The sequence below is a fragment of the Lithobates pipiens genome, unplaced genomic scaffold, assembly GCF_037356315.1.
Source record: "Lithobates pipiens isolate NorthernLeopardFrog02 unplaced genomic scaffold, aLitPip1_a1.2 Scaffold_27, whole genome shotgun sequence".
Taxonomy (NCBI): Eukaryota; Metazoa; Chordata; class Amphibia; order Anura; family Ranidae; genus Lithobates; species Lithobates pipiens.
Window position 1 is genome coordinate 155,178,685 of NW_027507788.1, and position 22,145 is coordinate 155,200,829.

At 44.8% G+C, this 22,145-nt stretch overlaps 1 protein-coding gene across 1 annotated transcript in view; it reads right to left on the bottom strand.

The window, feature by feature from the left end:
* LOC143934259 (F-box only protein 6-like) overlaps positions 1–21,890 on the bottom strand; it is a 30,940-nt gene extending 9,050 nt beyond the window's left edge. Inside the window, exons 1-4 of the mRNA XM_077457712.1 lie at positions 21,608–21,890; positions 19,265–19,400; positions 10,489–10,742; positions 4,912–5,038 (exon numbers count right to left, since the gene is read on the bottom strand). Of these exons, the coding sequence (XP_077313838.1) occupies positions 4,912–5,038; positions 10,489–10,742; positions 19,265–19,293 (410 nt within the window). The 5' untranslated portion in view covers positions 19,294–19,400; positions 21,608–21,890. The remainder of the gene's footprint in view (positions 1–4,911; positions 5,039–10,488; positions 10,743–19,264; positions 19,401–21,607) is intronic.
* Between the last annotated feature and the right edge of the window lie 255 nt (positions 21,891–22,145).

The window sequence follows — 22,145 nt, forward strand, 5'->3', positions numbered from 1 at the left end:
TGGCCAATGAAATTAATAGACGCCCAATTGGTAAATACTGCTAAACCCTGTTTACACATGTTTTTGCCATATTTAGTGTTTTTCTGCTGCCATAAGAATTAACATCTATGGGAGTTCTAGTGTATATTTAGTCTTATAGTGTGAACTGAGGCTTACTGCTATCAGAAGGTTAAGGGTCCTACTTATTAGAAAGAGATGCACTGCAACTGCTGCTCCCATAGGTGTACCTAGCACAGGCAGTGTGGGTGTTGCCAGGTAGCGGGAAGGGGGATCAGCAAATGTCCATTGGCTGATCTCCCTTTCCTAATATGAATCCAGACGTGATGTCTAAAATGTCACTTCTGGGTCTGGATGTCACTTTTCCTGGCTTGTGTGGCCAGGGAAGAAGCTAATGGAACATGATCTGTGTTCCATTAGCTTCAATAGAGGGCAGATGAGACATCAGAGGTCTACAGTGCCTTGAAAATGTATTCATACCCATTCAAATGTTCCACATTTTGTCATGTTACAACAAAAAACCTAAATGTATCTTATTTGGATTTTATGTGATAGACCAACACAAAGAGGCACATAATTGTAAAGTGGAAGAAAAATAATAAATGTTTTTTCCAAATTATTTACCAATAAATATCTGAAAAGTGTGGCGTGCATTTGTATTCAGTCCCCTTTAATCTAATTAAAATCTAGTGGAACCAATTGCGGCTTCAGAAGTGACCTAATTAGTAAATAGAGTCCACCTGTGTTTAATTTAAACTCAGTATAAATACAGCTGTTCTGTGAAGCCCTCAGTGGGTTGTTAGAGAACCTTAGTGAACAAACCGCATCATGAAGGTCAAGGAACACACCAGAAAGGTCAGGGATAAACTTGTGGATAAGCTTAAAGCAGAGTTAGGTTATAAAAAATATCCCAAGCTTTGAACATCTCATGGAGCGCTGTTTAATCCATCATCTGAAAATGGAAAGAGTATGGCACAACTGCATCCACTTAAACTGTCCACAGGACAACTATTAGTTGTGCACTCCACAAGCCTGGCCTTTATGGAACAGTGGCAAGAAGAAAGCCATTGTTGAAAGAAAGCCACGAGAAGTCCCGTTTACAGTTTGCCATGTGGGAGACACAGCAAACATGTGGAAGAAGGTGGTCAGGTCAGATGAAATGGTATGTATGGCGGAAAAGTAACACTTCACACCACCCTTCGGCACAACTTCACACGTGTAGACATGCGCGAAGACAGCAAAGTTTCTATCCTACTATAATACATGTCTTCGCGCATATGTAGGGAAAGCGCGTGCTGGGGAAACCGGCGTGTGCGTAAATGTGCCTCAGGGTATATACAGTGTAGCGCCCACCCATTTTGGTGGATGCTAGATAGTTTTTTTTGTAGGTAGTGAGAGGTAAATTTGGCCAGAGCCTTACGCCTTTAAGGCCTGGTTGTTTATTTTGGGAGGTGGGAGTGATAGAATAGATGGGGGTGTGGCCACCTACACTCTGGCTCAGAGAGATCCCCTTTACCTTTCAGTAAAATGTTCTGGAAGGGAGGCTGGACTTGGGACTGGAGTGGCAGGCAGCTTGTATGGAGAGTTCTGGACCAATCATTAATTTGTGTTGGCAGGGGCAGGACTTGCATATAAGCTGGGGGTCACATGCTTCCTGGGAGGAGTTCCTGGGAGCTAGAGGAAGAAGGAGCAAAGATGTAGTGTGCAGGAGGAGCAGGCTTGAAGGCCTGGGGGTTCAGAGACCCCAGTGCTGGATAGCATTAGAGGGTTTGAAGGCCTGAGGGTTCAGAGACCCCAGTGCTGGATAGCATTAGAGGGTTTGAAGGCCTGAGGGTTCAGAGACCCCAGTGCTGGATAGCATTAGAGGGTTTGAAGGCCTGAGGGTTCAGAGACCCCAGTGCTGGATAGCATTAGAGGGTTTGAAGGCCTGAGGGTTCAGAGACCTCAGTGCTGGATATCATTAGAGGGTTTGAAGGCCTGAGGGTTCAGAGACCTCAGTGCTGGATAGCATTAGAGGGTTTGAAGGCCTGAGGGTTAAGAGACCCCAGTGCTGGATAGCATTAGAGGGTTTGAAGGCCTGAGGGTTCAGAGACCCCAGTGCTGGATAGCATTAGAGGGTTTGAAGGCCTGAGGGTTCAGAGACCTCAGTGCTGGATATCCCACACAGCGCCATGTGGTTTGGAGGAGAAAACTGGGCGTACTAGCCTGGGATGTAACGGACCATGTGGAGGAAGAAGTAGCTGACAAAAGGATGGAGGGAACTGGGATTGACCTTCTGTGACAATCATGGACTGTTGATGCTTATCCGTCAAGGACGCTTTCCAGAACTGACACAGGGTGGATTGCAGGAGTCAAGGTAGGCGGTGAGGCCTAGGACTTTTAATATACATAACCCACAGCATCTTTCAGCGGGGTGTTGGACGGTTCATTAATGGAAAGTACAGAGTAACATATAAATCCAAGGGTGATCGGTGATCGGAGATTCGCTGTCCAAGGGCCTCGGCTAAGGAATGCTCTACCAATCAACATCCGCCTGGAAGAAAATCACCTGGCTTTTAGGAAAAAACTCAAGACCTTCCTCTTTTAGCAGATGATCAAAGCTCGGCACAGCGCCTAGAGGCGATTCAGTTCGCATTGTGCGCTATACAAGTATTTCATTCATTCATTCATTCAGTAACAGAGTAAGGAACCAAATTATTAGAGGCAACTGATATCCTCTACTTCGCTGGAACATTACTAAAGTTTCAGACAATAAAGCTACTAAAGTTTTCAAGGACTGTCTGCTGATGTGGATTCTCGCATGGGAGGGACGGAACAAGTTAACGCAAAGGTAATGAACACACTTTGCAGCTCCCAAGGGAGTAGTGTGCTACACAGTATCTCACAAAAGTGAGTACACCCCTTACATTTTTGTAAATATTTTATTGTATCTTTTCATGGGACAACACTGAAGAAATTACACTATTCTACAATGTAAAGTAGTGAGTGTACAGCTTTTATAGCAGTGTAAATTTGCTGTCCCCTCAACACACAGCCCTTCATGTCTAAACTGCTGGCAAAAAAAAGTGTGGCAGAAAACTAACACTTCACATCACCCTGAACACACCATCTCCAGTAGGAAACATGGTGGTGGCAGAAGTAATTTTTCACGGCAATGGCTGGTGTTGGCGCTTCATCCTGGCACCATGGTTTATATGGTGTCAGGGTGATTGCAGCGCATTATTTCTATTATTACATGTAATATATAATGAAGTGGTTCAACCATATTGCTAAATCAGTGGGAGCCCTGGGCACTTGCCACATCTCCTGCCACCAGATGTGGATTGTCACTTGCCCCCATCACCTGGCACCAGATGTGGATTGTCACTTGCCACTGTCGTCTGGCACCAGATGCACCAGACCTCATGCAGAACCGCCTGTCCGCCACACCCGCGGCCGGCTGCAGAGGGGCCATGGCCCGCTGGTTAGGCAGGGACCCCTGCGGCAAGAGACTCTGGGCTATGGGCCCCAGATTCGGGGCTACAGCCTCAATAGCCACTCCCTAGCGACAATGAAAATTGCTGTTCACAGACACTCTCCATCCAATTTGACAGAGATTGAGCTATTTTGCAAAGAACAATGGGCAAAAATTTCACTCTCTAGATGTGCAAAGCTGGTAGAGACATCCCCAAAAAAGACTTGCAGCTGTAATTGTAGTGAAAGGTGGTTCTAAAAAGTATAGACTCAGGGGGGCCGAATACAAATGCCCCCCACACTTGTCACATATTATTTGTAAAAAAAAAATTTAAAGCCATTTATCATTTTCCTTCCACTTCACAATTATGTGTCACTTTGTGTTGGTCTATCAAATAAAATCCCAATAAAATACATTTACGTTTTTGGTTGCAACATGACAAAATGTGGAAAATTTCAAGGGGTATGAATACTATTTCAAGGCACTGTAAGTGACAGCCAGACTAACCCCGACCCCTGATTCCTCATTAAAGAGAACCTGTTACTAAAAAAGCACCTCCTAGGGGACCTTTTTTCCCCATTGTGATTAAGATAAAGAGTGAAAACAGGTGTAAAAACAAATGAAGGATTTGTACTGAAATGTTGCACTTGATAAACCATTGCGCTAACATTGTGTGACATAATAAAATTGGGACTGCTGTCATTTTATTCTCCAGAATGTCTGCTATCAGAAAATATATGGTTTGGGGTAAGTCATCTTCAGGCCTAAAATGAATTTTTTTAAGCATGTGTACAAAAAACACAAAAACAGCTCTGGCAGTGAAAGGGTTAAAGGGCCTACTACTACTACTACTACTACTACTACTACTACTACTACTTCAGAATAACTTTTCCTATTTTTGGGAACCAGACCTTGAGATGGAAATCTTAGCCTGCCCCACTACTTAGGGCAGGGGTGCTCAACCTGTGGCCCTCAGAGCTCTCTGATGTGGCTCCGGGAGCCCTCTGATGTGGCCCTTCCCATCAAACTGAATGCAGGAGTTTTGGAGCGCTTTCAGAAAGCGCACCACACCTGCAAGATATATTATAAGTCTAAGTGCAGCTAACCAGCAGGTGTGGGTAAACCACAGTGCATCAGTGTGAAAGCAGCCTTATAGGGGGCTCAGTACAGTAAGGGCTCATTTACATTTGCAGCTTGGGGCGGGCACTAAAACCCCATAGTTAAGATGTGTTTTTATCTGCCCCCCACACCCCCAACCACAGCAGGCTGCAGGGGGGAAATCTTCATTATGCTATGCAAAATAAAACATTCCAAATTCTGAACAATTTCATTTCATTGTGGGCCCTGACCAGTTACCAAATTAATTAAGTGACCCTCGCTCTTCAAAAGGTTGAGCACCCCTGACTTAGGGAGGAGAGTTTCGTAACGAGAAAAAAAGGAAAGGAAAACTACGACTTTACCCAAAGGAAGTCACAAAGTATTTGGTGATGGTGTCATCTGGGAAATTTTCTCCTGAATCTCCAGGCAATTTTTCCACCTTCCAAAGATCACCACCATTTTCCTCTATTGTCCATGAATTAAATTTCTCTATAACGGGAAAATAAAAATAAGATACAATTAAACAGGTTTGTTTTAGATAACTTCTGTTAATGGGAAGCTTTGCCAGTTAAAGGGTGCCTAGACACACAGAAGGGCACTGATTTAAAGTGTATGCCAACTCTAAACAATGAACATCTCTTATTGGCTCTTGTCTGTTAAATATATGATTGAAAACGTTTTGTTGCATTCGTACCTATATGGTTCGGTTCACACTGCCACAACCTCAAAGTCACGTAACTTTGCCAGGCGACTTCTTGGCAACTTGAGAACTACTTTGATAGAAGTGTAGCATAGAAATTGGCTAGAAGTCGCCTTGAAGTAGTACAGGAAAATTTTCTAACCAGTTCCGGACCAGCCGCCGCAGGTTGGCCTGGCTCGGCAAAGCGATGTTGCCTTACGTCGGGCTAGTGACCCCCTAGGCGGCCACGGCAATCGGATTCACTTCAGAACCAGTCTCCAGGCCCATAGTGATTTCTGGCCTGGACCTAGTGATTGGTTCTGGCAAATGAAATCCTTCCCCTGCATGTGTGTATGCTTACACAGGCAGGGGAAGGATTTCATTTGCCAGAACCAATCACTAGGTCCAGGCCAGAAGTGATGTCATCTCCCCTCGTGGAACTCTTTTCCGTTCCAGAGAGAGAAGAGAAGACATCTTAGTAGTAGGCCCAGATAGGTCTAGGGACCCCCCCCCACCTAAAGCCCCCTAATAAAGGTTAAACCCCTTGATCACCCCCTGTCACCAGTAATCACTGTATTAGTGTCACGGGTGACGCTGGTTAGTTAGTTATTTTTTTATAGTGTCAGGGCACCCGCTGTATATTACCTAATAAAATATTTAACCCCCTGATCACCTGGCGAGTGACATCAGTCAGATTTTAGCTTCAGTTAGGGTCTGCGTCACCCCAGGCAGCATCAGATTAGTGACAGTAGCGCTAACACCCACGCACGCACCATACACCTCCCTTAGTAATATAGTATCCAAACTGAGAGACCCTAATCTGGAACGTTTACAGTTTATATAAAAGTGCAATAAAAAAAACACATAAAAACACAATAAAAAAGCCAAAAATAGTTGTGGTTTTATTTTTCTTCTCTCTCTCTTATGTTCGCTCTCTATTGTTCTATATCTATTGTTCTCTCTCTATTGTTATTTACTGTATTTTAGAACTGTAATGTTTTATTTTTACTATGTTTAATTGTATTTGCTTTGTAGGTATGGTATCTCTTACTGTTATACTGTAACATTACTTTGTTTTATTGTTAACCATCATTTGATTAGCAGGTATGCCATTCAGCTGCAGCACAGGTTTATTCATTCTGACAGCAAGAGTGTTTGCTCCCACGATACATAAAGCCGTGACTCCAGCGCTGTAGGAGGTGATTTCACCACCACAGTTAAAAAAAAAAAAAAAAAAAAAATGGTGCATGTATGCCCATCATTAGAAGTGTGTTGATGAAGCACGGTATTCTAATGGTGGGCATACACACCGATTAATCCCTTTTTTTCGTTTAGCCCACAGGCTGAAAAGAACATTACAATACATGCCCAACAAGGACCAGCAACGTACTGGTTCGTTGCTGGACTTTGAGTGGTTATACCAGAATGATGCCTGCAGGTTTAGGTATCATCTTGGTATCACTCTTTTCAGTCAGCAGTCGGCTTTCATGTAAAAGCAATACTAGAGACTAATTAGCCTCTAGACTGCTTTTACAAGCAGTGGGAGGGATGTCCACCCTGCTCCCTCCCACCGTTTTCCATGTTTTTCTCTGGCTCTCCTGTCCCAACATGGAACTAGAGCTTGCCGCCAGCGGCGCGTGTGCGTGACCACACGGCGGCAAATTTAAAGGGACGTACCTGTACGCCCATTTGCCTGTCCGTGGTTTCGCCAGAGGACCATAGAGCTGAGACCTCGGAGACCAGAAATTATCTCTATGGCCTAAGAAACTGGAAGCTACGAACATTTCATGACTTTCGACGGATATAAACAGTGCCATTGGGAAATTGGGAAAGCATTTTATCACACCGATCTTGGTGTGGTCAGACGCTTTGAGGGCAGAGGAGAGAACTAGGGTCTAATAGACCTCCATTTTTTCAAAAAAAGAGTACCTGTTACTCACTACCTATTGCTATATCATAGGGGATATTTACATTCCTTGAGATACAAAAAAAATTTAAGGAACAGTTTAAAAATAAAATAAAAAGCAAAATAAATAAGAATAATAAATAATCACCTGTCCCCCTGCACAAAGGCGAACATAAGCTGTGGTCTGGTGTCATATGTAAACAGCAATTGCTCCATGCATGTGAGATATCACCACCAAGATCAGATCAAGGGCAGTAATTTTAGTAGTAGACCTTCTTTGTACATCTAAAGTGGTAACCTATAAAGGATTTTAAAGGCTTTTAAAAATGTGTGCAGTTTGTCACCGCTGCACGTTTGTGTGCTAAAAGTCGTGTTTGGTATCCATGTACTCGAGATAAGATCATCTTTTTTATTTCATCAAACATTTGGGCAATATAGTGTGTTTTAGTGCATTAAAATTTAAAAAAGTATTTTTTCCCCCATAAAAATGCATTTGAAAAATTGCTGCGCAAATACTGTGTGAGGAAAAAAATTGCAACAACAAAAAGTGTCAGAAAGGGCTTTGTCTTCAAGTGATTAGAATAGTGGGTGATGAATGACATAAGTTTCTAATATTGTGCATAAAATGCCAGGGCAGTTTAACCCCCCCCCCCCCCCATGACCCCTTTTTGGAAAGAAAACACCACCAGCTATTTGCTGAGAGGAATGTTGAGCCCATGGAATATTTTATATTTTGCCACAAGTTTTGGGAGAATTACAAACTTTTTTTGTTTTTTTTGTTTAAAACATGCCATGGGCAAATGTGGAATTACACCCCAAAATACATTTTGCTGCTTCTCCTGAGTACGGGGATACCACATGTGTGGGACCTTTTGGGAGTCTAGCCACGTACAGGACCCCAAAAAACAATCACCGCCTTCACTAGGCAGAACGGAGAAATGCTTGGTTACATCAGCATTTCCCTGTTCTTCCTCTCTGTGAGGCGATTGCGGGTATCCCTGCGGACATTGAGTCCGCAGCACCCACGATCACACTCACGGAGCTTGCCGCCAGCGGCGTGTGTGCGTTACCACACGGCTGCAAATTTAAAGGTACGCCCATTTTCCTGTCCGTGCCATTCTGCCGACGTAAATATTTGCGCGGTGGTCGGTAAGCGGTTAATATATTTCTGATTTATAAAGATTATTTTACATATGGACATTTATTATTTGTGCATTTGCTGCATGATTCTTTTTATGAATGAATTAATTGCACTTTATTGGTGAAATAGGTAGATTGATATAATTTTAGGACAGTTCTGTGAATAGATATGACAGCCTAAGCCTGGGCTCCAAGCAGGCCATGTCCTCCTACGCGTTTCACTACACCCCTCCAGCCTAATCACGGGGATCATGGGGATTAAGCTCCCCTACTATGTACCTGATCTTCCCCTTCCATCTGTTATCTTACAGGAACTCATCTAGTGTGAATTTTGAGATGGACAGACGTTATTGATGGTGTAGAAGTCTGCTGACAACAGGACACCTCTGCTGGGATCACCTCTTCTATTCAGATTATTTTCTTGTGTTACTGATCCTAATCTGGCCTTGAATACTGGGGGAGATTTATTAAAACTGGAGAGTGCAAAAGCTGGTGTAGCTCTGAATAGAAACCAGTCATCTTCTAGGTTATTTTATTAAAGCTTAATTGAGCAAGCTAAAGAGGAGAAGCTTATTTGCTACCATGTAGAGCTGCACCAGATTCTGAGTGCTCCAGTTTTAGTATCTCCCCTACTGTGACGGTGTGCACATATTCGTATATTGGGGTGCATTTCTTGCCTTTGTTCACAAATGTTTGACACAGATCACCCACTGCTGCAGCCTCTCACCTTGTGACTTGCTACAAATTCACAAAGTCATAATGTTGCGGTCTAATCATTGGGGGAGAGGAAACTGAGCAAATGCTTCCTTCTGCCTGCAGCAGACTAATGATATTTTCTCAGCCTAGACAAAGTCACTAACTGGAACTCAAAGTTATTTCTTTAATGATAAAAAGTGAATCTTATTTACCTCCCTGGCGGTATTTCCGAGTCTGGCTTGGGGTGGAATTTCAGTACCATTAGCGGTAACCTCGGGCCACACAGCGGGCAATGTCTCCCCGCTGTGTGTGCAAGCTGTTTCCTCGCTCGATTCACACAGTGACGAGTTTCGCCGGGCTCCGTTCCCTGCAAGCGTTGCGACGCACGGGGACGGAGAACGGCACCGAATTCAAAAAAGTAAAAACACAGTACATATACAGTACACTGTAATCTTACATGACACATCCCCTTTGTCCCTAGTGGCCTGTCCAGTGCCCTGTATGCACTTTTATATTATAAATATAGTTTTTTCTGCCTGGAATTTGGAGATTGTCCATAGCAACCAAAAAGTGTCCCTTTATGTCAAAAGTGATTTTAGACCAGCTAGAAAACAGCGATAATAAATTAGAATCACTTGCAGAATTGAGCGATAGTGATTTGTGGGGAGATCCGTCATCAAACACTAAATTTAATGACAGTGACAATTCTGCAACTGAACACATTTCAGTGTTTTTGATTTGATTACGTTATTGAATAATTTTTATTATTATTATATTAGTATTTGTTATAATTATTTATAGTTATTTATTATATTATAATTTATTATTAATTTTTCAAACTTTATCATACCAGGGATGTCTACTAGACTCTGGTTTGAACAGATTTAAGTGAGTTATTCCAAATAATTACAGGACTACAATATAAAACGCCAAATTTCCATGCAAAATAATTGTACCTACCACTTTCAGCACCAAAAATCTGAAATAATCGTACCGCCAGGGAGGTTAAAGTGGTTGTAAACCCTTACAAACCACTTTGACCTACAAGTAAGCCTAGATTAAGGCTTACCTGTAGGTCCAAGAAATATCTCCCAAACCTATATGGTTTAGGAGATATTTGCCCGAAGACAGGCACCACTGTCTACGGCGCATGTGCCGTTGACAGCGGCGCGCAGGCGCACTGAGCGTGGCATCCTCGATAACGAAGATGCGGCGCAATGCCAGCTCCCGTGCGCATGCGCGGGAGTGACGTCATCGTGGTTTTGCCGAATGACAGCGGCGGAGCTGCAAGACCCACCGAGAAGATGGATGCGGCGGACTACAGGGGACAGCAGTGACTTCGCTGGCTCCTGTGTCAGGTAAGTGACACATAATGGGCTACTATGCGATGCATAGTAGTCCATTATGCTTTACCTTTGCAGGGAATGAAAGAGGAAGTAAACTCATCAGGGTTTACTTCCTCTTTAAATCAGAGCTTTAAAGTAACAGAGAAGTCCAGAATCAAAACAAATTGCTCACCCAGCGCACATGGATTTTGGAGCAGGTTCTTCTTGTGGCTTGACAGGTAGTAGAAGATCTTCCAGTCTTTGGGATGTTTCTGGCAGTCTTTTTTGATGTACCCAGCACGCTGACATTTTAGCTTCCACAGCGTTGCAGAATCGATTACTTTTGTCCACTGACTGCAGACCAGCCTGCAGCGATGGATCAAATCCACAGCGGGGACCAGAGCTAGAATCTCCAGCAATACATCTTCCGGCAACATGCTCCACAAGCTGTAAGAAACAAAAATATAATATTCACACATTTGATCTGCATAGAACACATATGTCAAAGGCAGGGCCCGCTGGCTGCGTCTGCCCCGCCAGGCTTTATTATGTGGCCCTCACACCCAGTTTTGCAGCTAGAACATGGCGGAACTCCATTACACCTCTGGCTCTCACCCTCTTCTCCCGCTCCCCGCTGCCACGTGTAAACGCAGAAGGGACATCTTTACTCACAGTGGCCTCTGGATCTAACAGATCCCTATACACACTCATGGTGGGGAGCGATGGGGACAGAAAATGATCTGCCTGCAAGGCAAGGCAAAGCCACCTACACAGGCATGTACTAGGGCCCAAATACACGGGTAGTAAAGACACCTACAAGTGAGGTACTAGAGCCAAATACATGTACTAGATTCTGGCCAGGTAGGAGAGAGTAGAGATGCGCGGAAGCTTGGGGCTTGGGGGGTGTTGGGGTTAGGATGTTGCACACACTCTGCATAGCGCACCCCTAAACCCTGCACTCTGTACATACTGCATGCCTGAACCCTGCACCCTATACATACGACACCCCTGAATCCAGCACTCTGCCCGTAGCATACTCCTGAACCCTGCACTCTGTATGTAGTGCACCACTGAAACCTGCACTCTATACATACCACACCCCTGAATCTGGCACTCTGTACGTAGCATACTCCTGAACCCTGCGCTCTGTACGTAGCGCACCCCTGAACCCTGCGCTCTCTACATACTGCACTCCTTAACCCTGCACTCTATATGTACCTCACCACTGAATCTGGCACTCTGTACATAGCATACTCCTGAACCCTGCAATCTATACGGAGAGCACCCCTGAACACTGAGCTGTGTATGTAGCGCACCCCTGAACCCTGCATGCTGTACGTAGCGCACTTCTGAACACTGTGCTCGGTACGTAGCGCACTCCTGAACCCTGAGCGCTGTACGTAGCGCACTTCTGAACTCTGCACTCCATACATAGATAGCACATTCCTGAACTCTGCGCTTCGTACTTAGGGCTCCGTACTTATCGCACTCCGGAACCCTGCGCTCCGTACTTAGTGCACTCCGGAACTCTGCGCTACGTACTTAGCGTACCACAGAATATTCATTAGCTATTCTTACACAACAGGGTGGGCTTGGAGCGCAGTGCTCTGCATCCCTAGCCCACCCTTTTTTGAAGCCTATTAGAGCCTCAGGCCGCGTACACACGCGGGGACTGTTCGCCCAACTTTGTCCGTCAAACAGTTTCGGCAAACAGTCCGCTCAAAATTAGCATGGACGGACATGGCCACACACGACGTACGAACAGTTTGCTGAAACCGTGCGCGATGACGTGAACGGCACGTACGACGGGACGAAAAATACGACGTCCTATACACTGCATTATAACTTTCGGCGTGAAAATCCTTTCTGAGCATGCGCGCAACTTTGTTTGACGAACAAGCCTACACACGCGGGGACTGTCCGCTGAAACAAGGTTTCAGCGGCCAGTTTTTCGGAATTTCCGAAAAGCCTTGTTCAGCGGACTGTTCGCTGAAACTGTCCGCTGAAAGCCCACACACAAGCGGACTGTCCGCTGAAACTTGGTTTCAGCGGACAGTTTCAGCGAACAGTCCCCGCGTGTGTACGCGGCCTCAGGCTCTAATCACATGCTTCAAATCCCCCCCCCCCCCCATAGGAATCCTTGCTTCTGGTGCCCTGTATGTAGATTAGGGAGCCAAATGCATGGAAAGGGGCGGCGCTCGTGCGCTCCAATGGACGGCGGATGCAGGGATTATGGCTGACATCACTGTCCAAAAGTGGCCATGGCCATATTTGGTCAGTGACATTGACCACCATCCCCACCCATGTGTTTACAATTCAGCTGACAGCTGGGATCCTTCATTTTACATAAGTCTCTATGGGCAGTGGATATGTTGGTGGGTTATTTCTATTGGTGGGCTTTGTTTCTCATGAATGACAAGGATCTGCATAGTTGGACATTTGGCTTGACGATTGATTTACACCATGGGACTTTTTTTATATAGATGATTTGCCAAAGTGTGTGATCTCAATATTCACTGTTTACTTTTAGTGAATACAGGCATACCCCACATTTAACCACTTGCCTACTGGGCACTTAAACACCCTTCCCGCCCAGGCCAATTTTCAGCTTTCGGTGCTCTCACATTTTGAATGACAATTACTGTCATGCAACACTGTACCCAAATGAATTTTTTGTCCTTTTTTTCCCACAAATAGAGCTTTCTTTTGGTGGTATTTGATCACATCTGGGGTTTTTATTTTTTGCGCTATAAATGAAAAAAGACCGAAAATTTTGAAAAAAAATGCATATTTTTTTGTTTCTGTGACAAAATTATGCAAATAATAAATAATTAATTTTTCTTCATAGATTTTGGCCGCAATTTATACTGCTACATATCTTTGGTAAAAATAACCCAAATTAGTGGAAATTATTTGGTCTTTGTGAAAGTTAGAGAGTCTACAAGCTGTGGTGCGAATCATACAAAATTGATCACACCTGATGTACTGGTGGACTATCTCACTTCTTGCGACCCGAACAAGTCAGGAAAGTACAAATACCTCCCAAATGACCCCTTTTTGGAAAGTAGACATTCCAAGGTATTTAGTAAGAGGCATGGTGATGTTGTAATTTTTTCCCACAATTCTTTGCAAAATTAAGATTTTTTTTTTCCACAAAATTGTCATTGTAATAGGTTATTTCTCTCACATGGCATGTGTATACCACAAATGACACCCCAAAAAAAATTCTGCTACTCCTCCTGAGTATTACAATACCACATGTGTGGGACTTTTTCACAGCCTGGCCACATAGAGAGGCCCAACATGCAGGGAGCGCCGTCACATGTTCTAGGAGCACAAATTACACATCTAACTTGTTGACTACCTATTACACTTTTGAAGGCCCTGGAGCACCAGGGCAATGACACGTGACACTGATGACAGATGGCACTGATACGTGGCACTGATGATACTTATACGTGGCACTTATGACACGTGGCACTGATGACAGATGGCACTTATACGTGGCACTGATGACAGGTGGCACTGATGACAGATGGCACTTATAAGTGGCACTGATGACATGTGGCACTAATACGTGGCACTGATGACAGATGGCACTAATACGTGGCACTGATGACAGATAGCACTAATACGTGGCACCAATGACAGATGGCACTAATACGTGGCACCGATGACACATGACAGATGCCACTGATAAGTGGCATTGGCGACACTGACAGCAGATGGCATGTGACACTGACAGGTGGCACTGATGACAAATGGCATTGATACGTGGCACTGATGACAGATGGCACTAATATGTGACCCTGACAGATGGCACTATGTGGCACTGATGACACATGGCACTTATACGTGGCACTGATGACAGATGGCACTGGGGGCAAATGGCACTGACAACAGGTGGTACTGGGGACAGATAGCACTAACAGGTGGCACTGGGGACAGATAGCACTAACAGGTGGCACTGGGCGAGGATGGCACTGGGGCAGATGGAACTGGGGGAGGATGGCACTGGGGGAGGATGGCACTGGGGGAGGATGGCCCTTTTTTGTTTTTTTTTACTTACGGCCGCTGCAGCCGTTGACCTCTACCTTCTCACATGCTGTCTGTGTGAGGAGGGAGAGCGGCGCTGAGAGATGATCTCATATGTTTACATATGAGATCATCTCTCATTGGACACGCCAATCGCGCTTTAAAAGGCCGCTGTGATTGGCCGTTTACAGCAATCTGTGACTGGCTGTGTCCGGGGGACACGGCCAGCACAGAACTTCCCCTATGTGCACCCACGGCGGCGTGCAGAGGGGAAGTAAACAGGAGGACGTCCAGGGACAGCCTCCCGGCAGTTAGCGTCTGCTCTGTAGCCATCTTTCGGCTATAGGGCGGGCGCAAAGCGGTTAAGTACACAATGGGGTTTATTTACTAAAGCTGTAAAGTGCAAAATCAGGGTCCCTTCTGCATAGAAACCAATGAGCTTCCAGGTTTTATAACTAAAGCTAAATTGAACAAGCTGGGGTTAGAAGCTCATTGGTTTTTATGAAGACGTGAGCCTTATTTTGCACTTTCCAGCTTTAGTAAATAAACCCCATTGCATACATAAAAGTGGGGTATGCATGTAAGTAGGGGTACTGTGTACTCCTTACTCATTCACATGAGGGGCTGGTATTTGATATTTATTTTTGAAGGGGACTTCCAGATTCAAATAAGCCCCTTGCCTGCAGACCCCCACAACCACTGGGACAGGGTTGTGGGGAAGAGGCCCTTATCCTGCTCAGGAGCCTGCCTGGCTGGCAAGGTATCCTCTCCATGTTGAGGGCATGTCTCCTGGTCTGGTTCAGAAGGGGGACCAGATGCTCGGTGGCCCATATTTACTGGTCAGCCAGGCTGCATGCTTGGTCTGATGTGGATTTTGAGGGAGACCCCATGCCTTTTTTTTTTTGTCTGTTCATCCATCACAGACCCGCTTTCAGGATAAAAGGTTTGGTATGTATTTTAGAGGGAACCCAATGCCTTTTTTGTGTAGACTCCCCTATTCACCTCCCAGACACTTTGTTCACAAAGAGAGTAAATCTGGTATTTTCTTTAACCACTTAAGGATTTGCCCCCTTAATGACCAGGCCATTTTTTGCGATATGGCACTATGTCGCTTTAACTGCTCATTGCGTGGTCGTCTGACTTTGTACCCAGACAAAATGTATGTCATTTTGTTTTCCATAATTATAGCTTTCTTTTGGTGGTATTTGATCACCTCTGCAGTTTTTATTTTTTGTGTTATAAACAAAAAAGTGCGACAATTTAAAAAAATAAAAATTATTTTATATTATTTTTTTACTTTTTCCTATAATAAATAACCAAAAAATAAGTAAAAATAATAATTTCTTCATCAAGTCAAGGCCAATATGCATTCTTCTACATGTTTAAGGTAAAAAAAAATTGCAATAAGCGTATATTAATTGGTTTGTGTAAAAGTGATAGCGTCTACAAAATAGGGGATATATTTCTGCCATTTTTATTATTTATTTATTTTTTACTAGTAATGGCAGCAATCTGTGATTTTTAGTGGGACTGCGACATTGCGTCAGACAGATCAGACACTTTTTTGGGGCCAGTGACATTTATACAGCAATCAGAGCTAAAAATAGCCATTGATTACTGTATAAATGTCACTGGCAGGGAAGGGGTTAACACTAGGGGGTGATCAAGGGGTTAAGTGTTCCCTAGAGAGGTGTTTCTAACTGTGGGGGGAGTGTACTGGCTAGAGGAGGAGAGAGATCCTGATTTCCTGATCACTAGGAACAGCAAATCTCTCTCTACTCCCCTGTCAGAAAGGGGATCTGTCTGTTTACGTTGACAGATCCCCATTCTGGCTCTCCGAAGAGCGATCGCGGGTAGCTGACGGACATCGTGACTGCTGGCCATGTGCATCGGCTCTGGCAGCGGGCTCGTGCCTCCTATAGTTTCTTAAAGCGGCCGACGTACAATGATGGCGATTCACGCAGCCGTGCCAACTTGCCGCAGTACAACTGCAGCAGCTGGTCAGCAAGTATTTAAAGGAATTCAGCATTTTTAATGTTTCACTTTAGTATAATTAACCACTTGAGTTCGGAAGGTGTTATCCCTGGGAAAACAGGCTGCGATGTACAGGTATGTTGTCGGGCCTGCCTGTGCTGCCCATCCACAGTAAATCTATTGTGGACGGGCAGCAAGTAGTTAAACCACTGCTCCCCACCAAAAGGAATTTAAAACTTTTTTTTTTTTTGAATTACCAAAATTGATTTGCAAACTGTGCAGCTCTGACTTTAGGGCTGGTTCACACTCTTGCGATTTGTCATGCGACTTGGGAGTTCAAAGTCGCATGAGACGTCGTTCCCCTTTAACGGCAATGGAACCGTTTGAATTTGTGCAACACAAGTCACACCGATTTATTAAAAGGTTACATACCCCATGAAGCCTGACTGGAATACTCCCAGGTCGTTGCTAAGTGAGGCCTAGCTCTTACTGCTCACCTCCACCATCACAGATTTCTCTATCTCAAAATCACACGCATGCGTTTTCTCTCCACTGATGCAGTAGCTTTTGAGAGTTTGAGAGCTCACTCCTGTGATGGGGAAGGTGAACAATTCAGGTAGGCCTCACTTAGTAACATCCTGGGAGTTTTCAAGTTGGGCCTCATGAGGTAAATAAACAGCATACACCCTTAAAGGGATTGTAAAAAAATAAATAACAAACATGTTATACTTACCTCCACTGTGCAGCTCATTTTGCACAGAGTGGCCCCGAACCCGCTCTTCTGGGATCCCTCAGCGTCTGTCTCGGCTTCCCCCCGAAGTACTTCTCACGTTCATCCGAGCTCCCTCGCATTGGTGAGCAGCACTTCCGGGCGCGCTCCCGTGATACAGCCGGCGGCCATAGCCGCTCACTGTATCACTTGACGCCCCCCCCCCCGGTGCGCCGAATCATTGGATGTGATTGACAGTAGCGCGAGCCCATGGCTCCATCCACTCTAGGCAATCAACGACCAGACTGATCAGCGAAGAGGAGGTCAGGGGCGAGCGCCGGACTTTCGAGGGGTCGGGTAAGTAAAACAGGAGGGGGGGGGCGGCATTGTCAGATGTTTTTTCACCTTAATGCATAAAATGCATTAAGGTGAACAAAAATGTTACCTTTACAACCCCTTTAACACGGACATTATTCAACTTTGGTCAGAGCTGCACAGTTTGTCGTTATCTACAGACACCACTTATCTGCATAGGCAGTTTTTGGTAATAGTGACCTAACCATTTAACCACTTCAATACCAGGCACTAGACCTTCTGCCCAGGCCAATTTTCAGGTTTCAGCACTGTCGCAATTTGAATGACAATTGCGCGGTCATGCTACACTGTACCCAAACAAATTTTTTATCATTTTGTTCCCACAAATAGAGCTTTCTTTTGGTGGTATTTGATCACCTCTGTGGTTTTTATTATTTGCGCAACAAATAAAAAAATACCCAAAATTTTGCAAAAAATATAGTTTTTCTTTGTTTTTGTTAATTTTTTTGTAAATAAGTAAGTTTTCTTCTTCAATGATGGGCACTGATATGGCTGCACTGATGGGGACTGATAAGGCAGCACTGAGGGGGCACCAATGAGGCAGCACTGATGAGGTGGCACTAATGGGCACTGATAGGTGCCACTGATGGGCACTGATAGGTGGCGCTGGTATGCGGCACTGATGGGTACTTATGGGTGGCATGGATTGGCACTGATAGGTGGGCACTGATGGACACTGATGGGTGGCATTGCTGGGCATCCCTGTTTTGTATGATAAATATGAGGTGCCAGTCAGTGCCAATTTGTGGGCATTGATTGGCATATTTTGGGCATTTTTTTTACATATGAATGGCCATGGGGAATGTACCTGGCCATCCACATGCTGGGGGCTTCCCTGGTGGTTCTTCGAGCTTCCCTGGTGGTCTATCTGAGGGGGGCTGCACTGATAAACAATCAGCGCATACCCCCTGTCAGGAGAGCCGCCGATCGGCTCTCCTCTACTCGCGTCTATCATATGCAAGTGAGGAAAAGCCAATCAACGGCTCTTCCTGTTGACTGAACTCGGCTGATCATGTGGTAAAGAGCTTCCGCCGGAGGCTCTTTACCAAGATCAGTGTAGCGGTGTGTCAGATTGACACACCGCACCACCAATCGCCATGATGGCGGCGGCTGTTATCCTGAAGGACTTCATATGATGCCCAGTCAGGATAACTGAACCACTTCCCAGACTTTAATCTGCTATTGACTGGACGGGAAGTGGTTAAGTAGGTCCGACTTTTTTTTTGTTTTGTTTTTTAAAAGTCAGCAACTACAAACACTGTAGCTGCTAACTTTTAATAAGGACACTTACCTGGCCAACGAGCCCGCGTGAGGACTAGCAACTTGTGTGACAGGTCACACTGGGAGCTGCAGTTCCTCAGTAGCAATGCCCAGCAGTGAGGACTAGCAACTTGTGTGACAGGTCACGCTGGGAGCTGTAGTTCCTCAGTAGCAATGTCCAGCAGTGAGGACTAGCAACTTGTGTGACAGGTCACGCTGGGAGTTGTAGTTCCTCAGTAGGAATGCCCAGCAGTAAGAGCCAGGCAGACAAGCCAGGCATTAACATAGGGCTAGAAAGGCAAAGGCATGGAGATTTGCTGTGCTGCATATCGATCCACAGAGCTGACATTTAATTCCCCTGTGTTTTCAGCGAACATTACTGAAATCTTCAGTGCAGATATTTCTCTTACTTTATGACCACATATCTCTGTCTACCAGGCCCCTATCTTCACACCTTGGCACCCTACCCTGCCCTCTTGCTCGCTTACTGCGCTAGGGGGTGGTAGCTTGTGAAATACAATATATAATAACATCCTGCCTGTTTACAGGAAAGCAGATGCCTGCTTCCAATATGTGGCCAGGCCCAGGAATCAATGAGTCAGCTGTGCAGCCTTACCTCTGCTGCGTGGTCTGCTGCGCCCCCATGTCAGCTGTCACCTCCCCAGCAGCTGCTCTCCCTCCTCTGTCAGCACAGTGCAGATGAACGATGGCACTTTTCCCACCAAGAAGAGCTTTGGTCTCACGGTATCAACCTACGGGAAGAAAAAAAATAACTTTCCACTAATGCTACAGAAAAAAACACAAAAACATTCCAGCTGAGAAAGTCCCCTTGCCTGCAATGCAGGGCTTGACGTATGACTTTCACTAACTGAAGTGAAAATATGGGAAAATGAAATATGACATAAATTATGCAGTCTGCCACTATCGTTAACATAGCAGTTTTTGTTTTTCTCATTACCCCTGTAACACGGTTTTATTATCTGTTGATCCTAGGGTTGCCATCTGTCCGGGTATCACCCAGACAGTTTGGGTTTTGAATCATGTGTCTGGATTTCAGGCGGACTGAAACCCGGACACATTATTCAGACCAAGCTGTGGCTCCCAAAGTAACCAAGATAGTCACACACAAATCTGTTGCCCTCTGGGAGATGCAGGTGGCTGTCTGGGATCAGGTTCGGCATCACTGGGTGATGATGTAAGCAATAGCAATTTGGCCACAATCACTATTTGCTGTGGCACACTATGCGCACCACAGTACTACTCTTCTTGGGGCACCCAAAGGTGTCCCAGGCTGCTAAAGTGTTCAGATTTGGCTTGCAGAAAAGGTGGCATCCCTGGTTGATCCTGCCAGTAAAAAAATATTCTATTTCTGAATAGAATATGGAAGGACCCAGATAGCAAGAAATTCAGCTGCAAGTTTGAAAATAAATTGCTAAGCTATTGGTAGACTTGCCAGGATTCACACGTCTGTTGCACAATTGTAGCAAGTCCACATTGCATGACTCCAGATCAACTTTCTTTGCAAACATTCTGCAAGTCTGCTGCAAGTTCTGGTTCAGTTATGTTGTTTAATAGTCATCCCACCACATGGGGTCACTGTGGCTGAATTTTCACGCTGTAGACTTGCAGAGCTCTTGCTGTAGACTCACCACTGCAACTTTGCTCTTGCTAGAGACTTGCAACGCAAATGGGCTACAAATTGGAAAAGTGTCTACTAGAACTTGTGCTTCAAGTGTTCTGCAAGTATACAACCTGCCAGTGACCTTAAATTCAACACTGCCACAAATTTGTGGCAAGTTATCCTTGCTATCTGGGGGTTACCTGTCAGGTTTGTTACTGCTGTCTGTGTCCCATTAGGGAGATTTCCTTTCACTTCCTGTTTCAGAGACAACAGAAAATAAAGAGAAAGTTCACTCTTAGATAGTTGTCAACCGCAAGCTCGGTTCACACTGCTGCCAGTGCACGTTTGCATTGCGACCTTCTTGGATGTAATGCAACTTTGGCTTTGTCCAAACAACACAATACAGAGTGTGGCACAGCAGAAAATGGACTGGGGTGGATTATACGGTTAATAAAAAAAACTTTTGAAGTCAGATCATAGACAGGGGAGTTGCTAGGTCTACAAAAGATCTGGGGCTAGAGCCCATAGCAGCAAGGTAAAGGTCATACGCTTGGGCGGGCATATACATGTATATAATATACCTGTGTGTGTAGAATTTATATATATATATATATATATATATATATATATATATATGATATTTTATCATCATTACATCAGGGTCCCCAGAGAGCCTCCCCCTTATATCAAGGTCCTGAGAAAGCATTCCCTTACATCAGGGTCCCCAGAAAGCCCCCCCTTACATCACCAGAGAGCTTGTCGAGTTACCTGCCTCAAGATGCAGCTTTTCACTTGCAAAATCATAATAATAACGATTAATCATAATCGTATTTTTTTTACCTACAGGTAAGCCTTATTATAGGCTTTCCTGTAGGCAAAAGTAAAAAAATTGAGCATGCAACCACTTTAAGTGGTTAAAATTGCGCACACTTGTGGAATGCCACCAAACTTCAGTACTTAAAAATCTCTATAGGTGACGTTGTAAAAATGTTTACAGGTTGCATGTGTAGAGATACAGAGGAGGTCTAGTGCTAGAATTATTGCTCTCACTCTAACGATTGCAGTGTATGTAAACTGTGTGTATCAGGCTCTGATACTAGCCAGTGCCTCACCAGCCACTGATCTCACCGCATGTCCCTGGGTGCATACTGGCCCAATGCATGTACTCAATGCACCCTCCAGCTCCACACAGCAGCAGCTGATAGTCTCTCATAGAGTTTATCAGACTGCCTGCAGTGGGGCTGAATGGTGCACCTCTGCCTTTCGCCCCACACCTTACCACTGGAACGCATTGGAGCTCAATGTTGTGCATGCGTTTTTTACTATATTATACTATACCAATTATGGATGCCTCTGACGGAGGAGTCCGCTCACATAGCAGCTGCAGTGACAGCAAAGGGTTAATTCATGCTGGGACTTTTCCAAGTTTGTGAACTGTATACATGGAAAAAAGAAGTGAAAGCAGACACGCAGAATGCGATCAGACTCGCGCAGTCAGGCTGCAGATTGACAAATCCTCCTCATCTTCTTTAATAGGAAGGACACACAGTCCTATAATACCGAGTCCCACAGCTGTGTGCAGACGCCATGACACCGAGGGCTCATGTGAATGGTGACGCCCTTTGGCCCAGTCCCCTCCCATTGTGTCAATTAAAGCTACACTCCACATATAAGAATAGACACAAATATTGTCTGAATAGAAAAGGCGTGTGTATGTTTGTAGCTGGATCTTGTTTTGCTTTGTGTATTCCTTCCAGATCTGTGTAGTAATCCATTGTGAAACAGAGCGCTAAATAAACAAGAGAGGGATGGGTTTATATAAACATAAAATGGTGTAGTGCTATACATAAAAATGACATTTCGTTAGTGCCACAAA